Genomic DNA, 16352 nt, shown 5'->3' with positions numbered 1-16352 from the left:
AGTTATGTGAAATAAATTATTTAGGGGGAGTGCAATGAAATGTAATATATATATATATATATATATATATATATATATATATACACACACACACACACACACACACACACACACACACACACACACACACATATATATAATCCCACCAATTTGTAAATCATGAGCAAACAATATGAACTTTGTGGACAATCGCAGCAAGAAAGATATCGCTAGAATGTAACTAACGTTGCAGGACGCTACAAAGCGTTATTGCGTCACAGTGGCTGTGGAATGACGCCGGTTGGGGGCGTCAACACACGATCCGCGCTCGCATAACGGAAACTGCGCGTGAGAGACATGCGCTTCAGAAAGCGAGAGAAAGACAAAAGCATTTCTGCGCTTATGAAGTTAAACTTCAGCTCGACAAACCTGCCATTTCTTTTAGGTTTTACTTTCTCTGTCTGCGTTACTTATTTGCCCGCTGAAATGGAGAGCAGATATTGTGGCGCGTTTGAAGTAGCAGAATGTATCACGAAAAGAGGATACAAAGTTTTCAAACCGAGCTCATGTAAGGGGCTCTATGACTGAGCGATGCTTTCCGCCTAAATTAAGCCCCAGAAGCTTCAAAAAAGAAACCAGGAGGCGTTTAAGTCCTCGTTTTCCATTGATAGTAAGTTTTTCTTCATCAGGGAAACAATTTTCTAGCATTTAATGTATTTTCCCTCTCTTTCCATCTTGTCTTCAGTGAATCCTTTTAAATGCATTTGGTCTTGAGATTTAGTTGTTCATGGTGCATTATGATAAAGCCTGAACAAAGACGTTTATATTACTTGTTTTGCTGGTATTTGGGATCTTGTGCCAGTTATGTGATCTAGAGTGGGAGGGTCTCCAGATGTGTTTCCAGATGTGAGCTGGAGGTCTTTATGGCAAAAGACAAAAATGTGCAAAACTCTTCCACAATACAATGAGTTTGAAGTTTAGCTTATTATGCACATAGATAATGGCTTGGTGAGCTCTGTACCCCCATTCACGGAACTGTGGAATAAAGACACAATTTTGTTTCAAACAGGAATGAGAGATGAATGAGGAGCTGGATAACAATGGGAGCCACTTTGTTAAGCATCACGAAGGCATCCTGATTGCTCAGCCATGGAGTGACACTCTTATCAGTCCAACATCACACACGGAGCCATGAAGCATGCTATGTGCATTGCATGTTTTAAGAGGGAAACTTCACGAAAAATATGCACCTTATTCTTGGGTCTAATTTTGCTGCTTTGTATGCCACGGATTGCACATGATTGCCGATTCTGCTCACCTGCTTTAGGAAAGAAGAATATTGCATTTAATTATAAACACAACCTGGTCACTAATTAGATATCAGCCATGGTTTCCAAGCTTGTCAGTTTTACAAGGTTTACTTCGTCTGTGGAGGAAACTAATGTCTGCCAGTAGTAGCACCTCTCCTCTGACTTTACCTAAACACTTCGTCCACTCTCAGCATCAGACTGCACCCCCAACCCCTTCTCCATCACCAAGCCCTCTGGTGCCACTCTGTGTCCAGCTCTCCAATGGGAATCACAGCGTCCCGAGCCCCACCAGCTCCCTCCACGGAGTGTCCTTCCTCCTCCAGATCGGACTTACTAGGGAGATGGTCACCCTTGAGACACACAATCTGTCCCTCAGTTCTGTGAAGGATTTGGTCTGCTCCAAAGTCGATCAAAAGGTAATAACTTTTCAAGGATATTTCTTATTTGCATGATCTGCTTGCTTACTGAATCTAGGAGCTTGCTCACTCTGTAAAACCATTAGAAAGTGTACCTTTCAAATCTCTACACATTTTTGTTTCAAAGAGTATATATGTTTTTAGACCATTTTAATTTTTGAAATTGAATTCTGGTAATTTCTTTAAAAGGATAAGACTAATTGACTGATGCGAGTTGTCTCCTGTAATCTTCAGGAAATTGATTTAGGTGAATGAGCATGAGGAGCATTAGTAACTGATTAAAGAACACATTTTCATTCAATCTCATCTAAATCTGCTTTGATCCACATGCATTTCTACAAACACGGCAGATGCAGTGGGATGCAGATTGCTAGCAGCACATTTCTGCTGTTCACACGGTGAAGGCAATGGCTGTGGATTTCAGACCTCTGTCATAAGTCAGTATTACAGTATATAGGGGAAGTCGTGGCCTAATGATTAGAGAGTCGGACTCCCAATTGAAGGGTTGTGAGTTCGAGTCTCCTGCTGTCAGGAATTGTAGGTGGTGGGAGTGCATGTACAGTTCTCTCTCCACCTTCAGTACCACGACTAAGGTGCCCTTGAGCAAGGCATCGAACCCCCGACTGCTCCCCGGGCGCCGCAGCGTAAATGGCTGCCCACTGCTCCAGGTGTGTGTTCTTGGTGTGTGTGTGTGTTCACTTTGGATGGATGCAGAGCATGGATTCTGAGTATGGGTCACCATACTTGGCTGAATGTCACGTCACTTTCACTTTATAAATATTTGGCATTTTTATTTTCGGGACTTTTATTTTGATGGCGCTGACAATGGCATTCTCCCTCTTGTTTCTCTGTCATCGTTAACAGTTCTGTCTAATACAGATATTAGTCTTTTTAATAATCAAATAGAACGGATAACCAAAGGAATTAATGTATACAAAAAGTATTGTAACGATTGATTTTATATTATTAGTAATATTATTAGAAATGCAAACAGTATAATACTTTCTTGTTTGCCATCAGCATTAAGCAAATATGAATTTATATAATTTAAACAAATTTTTGAATGGCTAATAAACATTTAATTTCACAAACATTGCAAACTTAGTAAAATCCAGCTATGAGATCTTGTGAAGTTTGCATTTTTATCAAGCATGATCGCATGTTGTCTTTGTGATGGGTGGTCCATGTGAATTGAATGCTTTAAACTAGTGCCCCAAGACAACGACTGGTTAAGAATAAGATGCAACGACACTGTTTGAGCGCCCCTTTGATTGTCAATGCAGTAATGTGCAATGACACTGTTATCGGGATAACCCGTCAAAATAAAAGTCCTGTTTTAGACAAGTATCTGCCAGAGATGTATTACTATTGTTCAGCAGAACATAGCCTACTGCTAAAAAAAAATCGAATAACTTTTTTTTTAAGGTTTATTCACACAAAATTTCTTCCATGTTTTATTTTTAATAGTAAATCCCCTTTGTTTACCAAAAAGTTAAGTTTGCTTAATTTTTAATAATTTAAATATAAATTAAATGAATGTTTTGTGTTTAATGTTTAATGTGCATCTCAGAAAATGTTTTATTTAAAACCCCAACTGAATGGCACTTCAATGCACTTAATTCATCTGTCAACTTTATTGTCGTTGTTCACAGTACAATATATAATTATAGCTGATATCCTGCACAGCCCAGAGTTTAAACTGATAAGTGTGTGCTGTCATATTATTGCAAATCACTATTGAATTCCCACCACTATTTTTTCAAGCAGTATTTGCACTGTAAACCTTTTTTATTTATATAAAGTGTGGGTGAACTTAAACTGTATGGCTATGCTTTGGTTCCTGTAGGCTTTGCGTGCGTGCAGGGGTCGGGGGGCCTCTATGTCCATTTTGCTTGGGGCCCCCAAATTCCTTCAAACGACCCTGGACATAGAAGGACTATGTGAGAACCACCGTGGATGATAAGTTCGCTCTGCCACCTTGTTATTATTTTCATGCATACCGCACTATAATGTGATGCATGCAAAATACATAGTTTTGGCCGTTACAAAGTCTCCATCCACAAACAGATGTGATTCGTCTGCAGATAGAAGGTATTTCATTGCACTTAACAAGTAATCTCAACGGCCTATATATGTGCAATATTTTAAAGAGCCTCACTAACTGAGTTTAATGCCACAGTCATGTTAGAATGCATCTCATTCTTGTTTCTGTGGTGGTGAGTCGGTTTCGTCATGAGGCGCGCGGTCTGGAGCGCTGTATGACTGATGCAGCAGTTCAATTCAACTTTACTCCAAATATATGAACTTACCTGTTTTCAATACTTTATATTTAACGTGTTCGTTTATGTCCAATATTAGTGTTAAACTGTTGTACTTTAAATTAAATCTACTATTGATTTTCACTGTTGACTGATTTTGCTGAACATTTAGACCGATAACTTCTGTGCACAGAAGCAGCAGATTTGTCACAGATTTGTTTTAAATACAGTATTTTTTATTTAACGTTAGTTTATCAGTTTGTTTTGAAAGTATATTTTTTCGATTATTGGTGATAGGCTCTCTCTCGCGCACCTGCGCGGTTTAAAACACCAAATAGTTATGCTATGACAAGAACAAAGACGCCTGTTTCACATATAATCCGTCTGCAGTCCGTGTGCGTCATGTATGTGGTGCTGAAGCATCACGGACTCATTGTGCTTTCACACAGGATGCGTTTGCAGTCCGCTACTGATCCGCGTCGGTTTAAGCCACAAAAAAAAAAAAAAAAAATACATTTGTCCATTATTTTGATATCAAAGCATGTAAAAAAATCAATAAAAGAAAAAAGTTTTTCAGCATTGTGAATCTTTCATAAACATATTTAAATTCAAATATAAACAACGTATTACTCATGCATTTGACTGCTAGGTTTTTATAATAAGTTGCTGAAACAAGCTGCAACACATTTAAACACAACATTAAAAGCCACATCTCGGGAGCGAACGCTGGCGCTGTTAGCAGCCGCTGCTCTGAGGAACTTTGAATGATATTAACGTTTTTAACTTTTAGATTACGTTTTTATTTGACTGTGTTTTATTCACCTGCCTGAAATACATACATTTTTTTGGATGTTTGTGCACGATTTTGGATTCACCAAGATTCACTGAGATTTTGCTGTTACCTGACCTGAGACTGTTGCCGGCATTGCTGGATTCCTGCTCACCTGTCGATTTGGTTCGAGGCTGTCGGACTTTTCTTCTATCTTCCTTCAGCTGCGGCAATGATGATCGTTAAACTGACTATCTGGATTTCAATTGTGTGGATTGTCCTTTGCTCAATCTTTCATCCTGTGTATCCGCTCTATCAATACTCGGTAGCGGAATTGTTGCAGCTACGCGTGCACTACGGCGAGCCTCCGTCTGCTTTAAACCTACATCAGGATATTGCTTTTACACCACGCCGTAAATATGTTCATCGTGGATCTCGCCGGAGTTTTAAGGTTGTCTCTCCAAGTGGAATTCTTTCCATTTGGTCCACGAGGCCTCGTCCTCCAAGGAAACATGTTCGGACTATCGATCACAGTGTCTTAGTCAAGCCACCTAAGACGATCACTTCTATCGATGGTAAGAACGATCTTTCATTTGGATTATGGAATATTCGATCAATCTCTGATAAAGGTCCTTTCGTGAATGATCTGCTTTTTGATCGTAAGTTCGACTTTCTATGTCTGACTGAGACTTGGCAAAAAAGTAATGACTTTTATCATTTGAACCATTCTGTTCCTCCTGGATATGCTTTTATCTGTAAACCACGCAGTGTTGGCCGGGGCGGGGGGCTTGCAGTACTATATAAGGAAAAATGGAAAGTTACAGCTCTTCCTGAAACTGACTATACTTCCTTTGAATCTGTTGCTTTGCAAATCAATGGATTTGTACCAACTATCATAGCTATTGTTTACAGGCCTCCGAAGGCCAATTCTGTATTCCAACAGGAATTTTCAAAATTTTTAACTTCTCTTCTCAACTTCTCAAACGTGGTTTTGGTTGGTGATTTTAATATCCATGTGGATAATACAGAAAATTCATGTTCTAGAGAGTTTTTATCATGCCTAGATAGTTTTGGACTACAGCAATTTATCAATGTCCCAACTCATTCAAAAGGTCATACTCTAGATTTAGTCTGCTGTTCAGGTGTGATTCCTGGAAATTGCACTACTTCTGACTTATCACTGTCAGACCACTTGCTGGTGTCTTTTAATGTTTCTTTATCTGTGTTCATGCCTAATTTGAGTCGTACAATCACATTTCGTAATATTAAGAACATTGATCCCTCAATCCTTGGGGAATGTTTGTCCACACTTCCCCACAAAGACCTTTCAGGTAATCCTGAAGAATTAATCCAGCATTATAATGACAATCTTCAAATGATCCTCGACACTTGTGCTCCATTGAAAACCAGGAATGTTTCGTTTGTCAACTCTGCACCCTGGTTTACATCGGATCTTCGTCTGCTAAAAGTCAAAGGGCGTCGATTAGAACGCTTGTACTCCAAGACTGGACTTGTAGTTCATAAAGATTTGTATGCTGATCACATGCAAGTTTATAAGACTGCTCTTTCCACAGCGAAATCAGATTATTATGCAGGTTTAATTGGATCTGGTGTAGGAAACCAAAAATCTTTATTCTCTGTGATTAACACTATTTTAAAGCCACCTGAGTGTTCTAACGGGGATATAAACTCTACAGAATTGTGTGAAGCATTTATGCTCTTTTTTAATAAGAAAATTGAACACATCCATCAGCAATTGGTTTCACCAAACCCTGATCGGAACAAAACTCATTCTAGCTTTGCGCCATCTCCCTTATTTTCATTTTCTGTTTTTAAAATTCCAACAGTTGAGGACATTTGTTCCATTGTACAAAAATCTAAATCTGTCACCTGTCAATTGGATCCATTACCGACTCACTTGGTTAAAGCTGGTTTATCATTTCTTTCCTCTTTAATCACTGATATTATGCATGCATCACTTCTTACTGGCACTGTCCCTACTGCACTTAAAACTGCTGTTATAACGCCTATTCTTAAGAAACCTGGGACAGACACAAAGAATTTTGCTAATTTTCGACCTATTTCAAATCTTCCGTTTCTGTCAAAAATCCTGGAAAAAATTGTTGCTCATCAGCTCCGTGAACATCTCTCTTGCAATAATTTATATGAGCAGTTACAATCAGGGTTTCGTGCTTTTCACAGTGTTGAAACTGCACTTGTAAAGATTTCTAATGATCTATTACTAGCGGCTGATGCTGGTCTTCTATCAATACTTATACTTCTTGACCTTAGTGCAGCATTTGACACCATTTCACATCCAATACTTTTGAGCAGGCTGGAATCTATTGGAATTACTGGTATGGCTCTAAGCTGGTTTGGTTCTTATCTTACAGATCGCATTCAATTTGTACAACTTAAACAGTTTAAATCAAAACCCACTTATGTTGTCACTGGTGTTCCCCAGGGCTCTGTTTTAGGACCTCTTCTGTTTATTATTTATCTTTTACCTATTGGCAGCATTTTTAGGAAATATGATATCCACTTTCATTGTTATGCTGACGACACCCAACTTTACCTGTCTTCTAAACCTTCTTCTAAGTTTCCCTCTTCTGCTCTTGGTGAGTGCCTAAGTGAATTAAAAGATTGGTTTTCAAGTAATTTTCTACAATTGAACAGCAGTAAAACAGAAATTCTTCTTGTTGGTTCAAAAAATACAATAAGTAAGTCAAATATTTCTTCTCTGGAAATAAATAACTGTTCTGTTCCTCTATCGAATCAGGTCAAAAGTTTAGGTGTCATTTTTGACACAACTTTGTCTTTTGAATCTCACATAAATAGTGTTACCCGTTCTGCATTTTTCCATATTCGCAATATAAGTCGTCTGCGCCCTGTCCTTTCACTCAGGAGTACTGCTACGCTTGTGCATGCTCTTGTAACATCAAGAATCGACTATTGTAATGCTTTGTTTTATGGGCTTCCTTCCAAATCTCTTCATAAATTACAGTTAGTACAGAATGCTGCAGCTCGAGTCATTACCAAAACTTCCACTTTTGAACACATTTCTCCTGTTTTACAGAAGCTGCATTGGCTCCCGGTTAAATTTCGTGTGAATTTTAAAATTTTACTTTTAACTTACAAAGCACTTAACAATTTGGCTCCTTCATATCTCCATGATCTTCTTCATATACACACTCCTTCCCGCACTCTAAGATCTGCTTCTGCACTTACACTTGTTCAGCCACGCACTCGGACAACTTCTCTGGGGTCACGAGCTTTTGGCTTTGCTGCTCCCCATTTATGGAACTCTCTTCCTGTAGAAGTTCGCAACAGTTCTAGTCTCTCAGTTTTTAAATCTCGTCTTAAAACATATCTGTTTAGGCAGGCTTTTATGTGATTTAATGTTTGTTGTTGTACTGGTTTGATTGAGTAATGTCTTTTTTTTAATGAATTGTGTAAGGTGTCCTTGAGTGCCATGAAAGGCGCCTTTAAATAAAATGTATTATTATTATTATTATTATTAGCCTACATTTCTTGTTAGGATATCACAAACATTTAAAATGAAAACTCACCACTGACAGAATAAGTCGACTCTCGTGCCTTTTGCATTTAATCTTTATTACACGCAATCCAACGGGAATCCGTTAACATGGGTGCGTAAAAAATTACGCAACGCATACGCACCGCAGACGGAGTATGTGTGAAACGGGCGAGAGTCTCTCTCTTGCTCCACCCATTGTAAATTTGCTGACTTGCCAATTGTAAATTTGCGTTAAGACCGACCAATTATTTTTTACTCTTCAAACAACTAATACAAAAGCAATAAAATAATATTTATTATATTTAAGTAAGTATTATAAATATATACATTTCCTAGGCCTACATACAAACGAAGGCTATCTTCCTTAATTAAAAAAAGAAACCTGTGACATCATCCATGTTTACACTATTGGTTAACGGATGTCACACTATGTCTGCGCTTCGTCTCATACTTTCATTCACTGTCAGAGTCAACAGTTCGTGCTTGGTAATGATGGCGTTAGTTACAAGTAAACAAAATGTTTGCGGTCACTGTTCAAAGTCATACGGTTTCGGGCACCATAATACATCTAAAAAATGCATTAAAACAGCTCGACACCGCTTTAACTTGGCACGAAGTTCTGGAAAAACTGTGCCCAGATCTTTTCCCATCCCTTCCCCCGTCTAGACTAAAACCGTGACCATGTCGACTTTCACTTTATGTTCAAATAACTATTGCATGAATCAACCAACACACGTTTCAAAAATGAAAATAGGAAATTGATTTTAACAACACTCTCTTGTAGTGCGTCCAGGTTTTTTTTGTTTTTTTTTTTTTTTTTTGGAACACGCGTCACACACGCATAACGGCAAATAATACTTCTGCACAATCTTTCTCTTTTTACAACAGAAATGTAAATTCTGCCGGTATTCAGACAGTCTCATGCATACAGATACAGATTCGGGCTAGAATCACCTAGGGTTGTCAAAATAGCTGAAAATTTAATTCAAATTTTATTCGAATTTAAAATGCATAATTTCAGTTAGGGTAAGGAAAAGCTTTTTGCTTCTCTTCTGAGGCCTCAAGATAGCGTATCGAGCAAAATATAACTGCACGTTTATTTAAAGCATTAGAATGCATGACTGTGAAAAAACAAAATAATATTTAAAATCATTTTTATGAAACAGCTATTATTATTTAAGTTGCTTAAAGAACTATAAACAAAACAGCGTCATGTATACATGCATTGTTAAATAAATAAAAAGGTCGGAAAACAAGTCACACAGAATTTTTTTTTTTTCATTTAAAAACCTGAGATGCAGTGGGATGGGGAACAAAAACCCAACATAAAGTCTCGAGATATTTTTAGAAAATTTAATTAAATACATTAATTTTACATGTCTTTCTTAAAGGTGCCATCTGTAATGTTTGGCAAAAAAAATCAAGTCATACTCCACATTCCATACCAGATGGGGGCAGTATGCCTCAATAAAGTGAATTGGTCTAATCTAGAGTAACAAACGAGAAACGGCATAGTCTCTATGCTCCGCCCCTACTTTCACAACAACACTACAGCCATAGCCTAACTGTGCGTTCACACCGCCGGCGTCTAGGGCGTCAAAAATCGCTCTTGCCGCTCTGCTCACGACGCTGCAGAAAGATTTGTGAGCGCTCAGACGCTCTAACGTAGATCGAATGCTTATTTTGTATTTAAAGCGGCCGCAAAGCAAACAAGCTTGTTGATCTCGTGCAGACTAACCACAAGGAGTTATAACCTCATTAAATATTGTTGTGGATGAAATATTAGGATCCTTTACTTAAAATGAACAATCTCAGACACCTTGGTCCACGTATCACTTTTAATTAATTTTTTTATGTCCCTGTAGGCAAACAGGGACACATCATAGATTAATACAAACACTAAACAGCAATAATCAACCTGTCCTTTATTCTGCTTGAGAACTAATGTGCCAACTCTCAAGCATTCACCGTGAGACACACGCAATTGACTCTTTTCACACACTTTCACGCCACACATCAATTTTTTCACACACAGAAAAACCACGAAGCAAAGAGGACATGGAGACCAACAGACTAGACAGAGCAGGTTAGTTATGATACATAGGGCTGTGCAAAAAATCGAATGCGATTTTCATGCACCTCTCATCAGTAAAGATGCTCCTGTAATTAGAAGTATATCTCCAGCATGTGCATTCAGATCAGGGTTGCCAGGTTTTCACAACAAATCCTGCCCAGTTGCTTCTCAAAACTAGCCCAATCGCGTTTCCAGGAGGTTCCCCGATAAAAATTGCTTCCCAGGGTTAAAATATAAATTTTGGGGAAGGGTTTCCCTGGTAAAATTAGCATTTTAGGGGCTAAATATCACGTTATTGGTATTGGGATTGCTTCAAACCGCGGACATGACAAACAACCGCAGACTTGGCAACACTGGTTCAGGTGGAGCGGCAGTTACTGCACAGAGCCTTAGTCTACTGACAACTAACACAAAATCGCTTTCAAAATCGACAAAGAATCGCCTGCGGTTTTAACATCGATGTTGTGTAAATTGTCAGTGAATTACGGCTCTGTGTAGTAAATGCCAACCAGTGTTGCCAAGTCTGTGGTGGTTGTTTTTCATGTCCGCTGGTCACAGCGACCCCAATACAAATAACGTGATATTTAGCCCCTAAAATCAATCAATCAATCAATCACCTTTATTTATATAGTGCTTTAAACAAAATACATTGCGCCAAAGCACTGAACAACATTCATTTGGAAAACAGTGTCTCAATAATGCAAAATGATAGTTAAAGGCAGTTCATCATTGAATTCAGTTATGTCATCTCTGTTCAGTTGAAATAGTGTCTGTTTTCATTTGCAATCAAGTCAATGATATCGCTGTAGATGAAGTGACCCCAACTAAGCAAGCCAGAGGCGACAGCGGCAAGGAACCGAAACTCCATCGGTGACAGAATGGAGAAAAAAACCTTGGGAGAAACCAGGCTCAGTTGGGGGGCCAGTTCTCCTCTGACCAGACGAAACCAGTAGTTCAATTCCAGGCTGCAGCAAAGTCAGATTGTGCAGAAGAATCATCTGTTTCCTGTGGTCTTGTCCTGGTGCTCCTCTGAGACAAGGTCTTTACAGGGCATCTGTATCTGGGGCTCTAGTTGTCCTGGTCTCCGCTGTCTTTCAGGGCAGTAGAGGTCCTTTCTAGGTGCTGATCCACCATCTGGTCTGGATACGTACTGGATCCGGGTGACTGCAGTGACCATCTGATCTGGATACAGACTGGATCTGGTGGCCACGGTGACCTCGGAACAAGAGAGAAACAGACAAATCTTAGCGTAGATGCCATTCTTCTAATGATGTAGAAAGTACGGTGTTATGTGAAGTGTTCCGGTTCCAGTTTACCTAATTAATGCAGCCTAAAAATCCTTTAACGGATTTGGATATTAAAAGCATATTAGTATGTTATGTGTATGCCAGGTTAAAGAGATGGGTCTTTAATCTAGATTTAAACTGCAAGAGTGTGTCTGCCTCCCGAACAATGTTAGGTAGGTTATTCCAGAGTTTAGGCGCCAAATAGGAAAAGGATCTGCCGCCCGCAGTTGATTTTGATATTCTAGGTATTATCAAATTGCCTGAGTTTTGAGAACGTAGTGGACGTAGAGGAGTATAATGTAAAAGGAGCTCATTCAAATACTGAGGTGCTAAACCATTCAGGGCTTTATAAGTAATAAGCAATATTTTAAAATCTATACGATGTTTGATAGGGAGCCAGTGCAGTGTGGACAGGACCGGGCTAATATGGTCATACTTCCTGGTTCTAGTAAGAACTCTTGCTGCTGCATTTTGGACTAGCTGTAGTTTGTTTACCAAGCGTGCAGAACAACCACCCAATAAAGCATTACAATAGTCTAACCTTGAAGTCATAAATGCATGGATTAACATTTCTGCATTTGACATTGAGAGCATAGGCCGTAATTTAGATATATTTTTGAGATGGAAAAATGCAGTTTTACAAATGCTAGAAACGTGGCTTTCTAAGGAAAGATTGCGATCAAGTAGCACACCTAGGTTCCTAACTGATGACGAAGAATTGACAGAGCAACCATCAAGTCTTAGACAGTGTTCTAGGTTATTACAAGTAGAGTTTTTAGGCCCTATGATTAACACCTCTGTTTTTTCTGAATTTAGCAGTAAGAAATTACTCGTCATCCAATTTTTTATATCGACTATGCATTCCATTAGTTTTTCAAATTGGTGTGTTTCACCGGGCTGCGAGGAAATATAGAGCTGCGTATCATCAGCATAACAGTGAAAGCTAACACCATGTTTCCTGATGATATCTCCCAAGGGTAACATATAAAGCGTGAAGAGTAGCGGCCCTAGAACTGAGCCTTGAGGTACTCCATACTGCACTTGTGATCGATATGATACATCTTCATTCACTGCTACGAGCTGATGGCGATCATATAAGTACGATTTAAACCATGCTAATGCACTTCCACTGATGCCAACAAAGTGTTCAAGTCTATGCAAAAGAATGTTGTGGTCAATTGTGTCAAACGCAGCACTAAGATCCAATAAAACTAATAGAGAGATACACCCACGATCAGATGATAAGAGCAGATCATTTGTAACTCTAAGGAGAGCAGTTTCAGTACTATGATACGGTCTAAATCCTGACTGGAAATCCTCACATATACCATTTTTCTCTAAGAAGGAATATAATTGTGAGGATACCACCTTTTCTAGTATCTTGGACAGAAAAGGGAGATTCGAGATTGGTCTATAATTAACTAGTTCTCTGGGGTCAAGTTGTGGCTTTTTTATGAGAGGCTTAATAACAGCCAGTTTGAAGGTTTTGGGGACATATCCTAATGACAATGAGGAATTAATAATAGTCAGAAAAGGACCTATGACTTCTGGAAGCACCTCTTTTAAGAGCTTAGATGGTATAGGGTCTAACATACATGTTGTAAGTTTAGATGATTTAACAAGTTTATACAATTCTTCCTCTCCTATAGTAGAGAATGAGTGGAACTGTTCCTCAGGGGGTCTATAGTGGACTGTCTGATGTGATACTGTAGCTGACGGCTGAATGGTTACAATTTTATCTCTAATAGTATCGATTTTAGAAGTAAAGTAGTTCATAAAGTCATTACTGCTGTGGTGTTGGGAAATGTCAACACTTGTTGAGGCTTTATTTTTCGTTAATTTAGCCACTGTATTGAATAAATACCTGGGGTTATGTTTGTTTTCTTCTAAAAGAGAAGAAAAGTAATCAGATCTAGCAGTTTTTAATGCTTTTCTGTAGGATATGCTACTTTCCCGCCAAGCAATACGAAATACCTCTAGTTTTGTTTTCCTCCAGCTGCGCTCCATTTTTCGGGCTGCTCTCTTTAGGGTGCGAGAATGCTCATTATACCATGGTGTCAAACTGTTTTCCTTAACCTTTCTTAAGCGTAAAGGAGCAACTGTATTTAAAGTGCTAGAAAAGAGAGAGTCCATAGTTTCTGTTACATCATCAAGTTGTTCTGAGGTTTTGGATATGCTAAGGAAATCGGATACATCAGGAAGATAACTTAAAAAGCAGTCTTTTGTGGTAGAAGTGATGGTTCTTCGATACTTGTAACAAGAAGTAGAATTTACAATTTTGGCTATATGAAGTTTACACAGAACTAAATAATGATCTGAGATATCATCACTTGGCTGAATAATTTCAACACTATCAACATCAATTCCATGTGACAGTATTAAATCTAGAGTATGATTTCGACAATGAGTAGGTCCTGAAACATGTTGTCTAACACCAATAGAGTTCAGAATGTCTATAAATGCTGATCTCAATGCATCTTTTTCATTATCGACATGGATATTAAAATCACCAACTATTAAGACTTTATCTGCAGCCAGAACTAACTCGGATGTAAAATCACCAAACTCTTTAATAAAGTCTGTATGGTGCCCTGGTGGCCTGTATACAGTAGCCAGAACAAACATAACAGGGGATTTATCATTAACATTGGTTTCTCTGGATAATGTTATATGAAGCACCATTACTTCAAACGAGTTATACTTGAAGCCTGCCCTCTGAGAAATCCTGAAAACGTTGTTATAAATTGAAGCAACTCCTCCCCCTTTGCCTTTTAGACGCGGCTCGTGTTTATAACAATAATCTTGGGGGGTGGACTCATTTAAAATAATGTAATCATCAGGTTTTAGCCAGGTTTCTGTCAAGCAGAGCACATCTATATTATGATCAGTTACCATATTATTTACAAAAAGTGTTTTCGTAGAAATGGATCTGATATTCAATAAGCCAATCTTTATCATTTGTTTATCCATATTGCATTTGTTTTTTATGTGTTGAACCTCAATTAAATTGTTAACCTTAACTTGGTTTGGACGTTTTTTGTATTTTCTAGTTCGTGGAACAGACACAGTCTCTATAGTGTGATATCTAGGTGAAAGAGTCTCTATGTGCTGAGAATTAACTGACCTCTGTGACGGGAGGCAGCTAGCAGACGGTCGGTTTAGCCAGTCTGTCTGCTTCCTGACCTGGGCCCCAGTTAGTCAAGTATAAACACTAAGACTATTTGCCATATTTCTAGACAGAAGAGTGGCGCCACCCCAGGAGGGATGAAGACCATCTCTTTTAAACAGGTCAGGTCTGCCCCAAAAGCTCGTCCAATTGTCTATATAACCTATGTTATTCTGTGGGCACCACTTAGACATCCAGCCATTGAGTGATGACAATCTGCTATGCATCTCGTCACCACGGTAAGCAGGGAGGGGACCAGAGCATATTACAGTGTCTGACATCGTGCTTGCAAGTTCACACACCTCTTTAAAGTTATTTTTAGTGATCTCCGACTGGCGAAGTCGAACATCATTAGCGCCGGCATGAATAACAATCTTACTGTATTTACGTTTATCATTAGCCAGCACTTTTAAATTTGCCAAGATGTCAGGCGCTCTGGCTCCCGGTAAACATTTGACTATGGTGGCTGGTGTCTCTATATTCACGTTCCGTACAATAGAATCGCCAATAACTAGAGCACTTTCATCAGGTTTCTCAGTGGGTGCATCACTGAGTGGGGAGAACCTGTTTAATGTTTGGATCGGAACAGAAGAGCGGTGTTTTGACCCACGACTACGCTGCCTCACCGTCACCCAGTTGCCCTGCTGCAGGGGCTCTACTGGAACCAGACAATGTACAGGAGTCCCTGAGCTAGACGCATCCAAAGCCATATCTAGAGCCCTAACATTCTTACTGTCCTCAATTAAAGTTTGGATGCGTGTCTCTAATTCTGAAATCTTCTCTGTCAGCCTAACTGTTTCCCTGCATTTATCACATGTGAATCCCTCATCAGCGACAGAGATAGATAAACTGTACATGTGGCAAGAGGTGCAAATAACAATTGTAGGAGAAGCCATTACTCACCGTGCTTGATGAAATATTCTTACTGCGGTTGTTTGATGAACTTTTGGAAAACTGCAGCGTGAGAGAGGAGAGGAGAGGAGAAAAGAAAACGCTAATGACAAGCTAACGAGTGCTAACGCTTTGCAGGTGTGCTGCAGTCACGGAAGAGTGAACGATCAAAGTTAATCTGATAAGATTGATCGGTAATATCAGAAATATGGTGTGAATTAAGTTATATTTTACAATTTAAAAAACAAACAAACAGACAGTGATAGTAAGAAAGATTATAGAGAAAAAATATAAAATAAAAACAGCTACATGGAGCTATGATTAGCTACAGAAGGCCAACAGGATATAAATGCGAATTATACCAAGGCAACCCTGCTAAAAAACCTATATTTTAACCCCGGGAAGCAATGTTTTATCGGGGAACCTTCTGGAAGCGAGATTGGGCTAGTTTTGAGAAGCAACTGGGCAGGATTTGTTGTGAAAACCTGGCAATCCTGATCTGAACACACGTGCTGGAGATATACTCCTAATTACAGGAGCTTCTTTACTGATGAGAGGTGCATGAGTAAAGACATGCACAGCCCTATATAATAAAATGGGTAACGTTAAGTTATAGCTAGCTAATTATCAAACGCAGCTACGGTTAGCCATCGCTAACATTAGCA

General features: G+C 39.0%; 1 protein-coding gene across 2 annotated transcripts in view; it reads left to right on the top strand.

Moving 5' to 3' along the window:
* Positions 1-322: 322 nt before the first annotated feature.
* Positions 323-16352, top strand: part of LOC113060401 (serine/threonine-protein kinase D3-like) — a 131173-nt gene continuing 115143 nt past the window's right edge. For both annotated transcript variants that reach the window (XM_026229290.1, XM_026229289.1), the window contains exons 1-2: positions 323-649; positions 1049-1705. In XM_026229290.1, coding sequence (XP_026085075.1) covers positions 1421-1705 — 285 coding nt within the window. In that variant the 5' untranslated portion in view covers positions 323-649; positions 1049-1420. The remainder of the gene's footprint in view (positions 650-1048; positions 1706-16352) is intronic.

This window comes from Carassius auratus, chromosome 42 (assembly GCF_003368295.1).
Source record: "Carassius auratus strain Wakin chromosome 42, ASM336829v1, whole genome shotgun sequence".
Lineage (NCBI taxonomy): Eukaryota > Metazoa > Chordata > Actinopteri > Cypriniformes > Cyprinidae > Carassius > Carassius auratus.
Note: the sequence above shows the minus strand (reverse complement) of the source record. Positions and strands in the feature narration are given on the sequence as shown.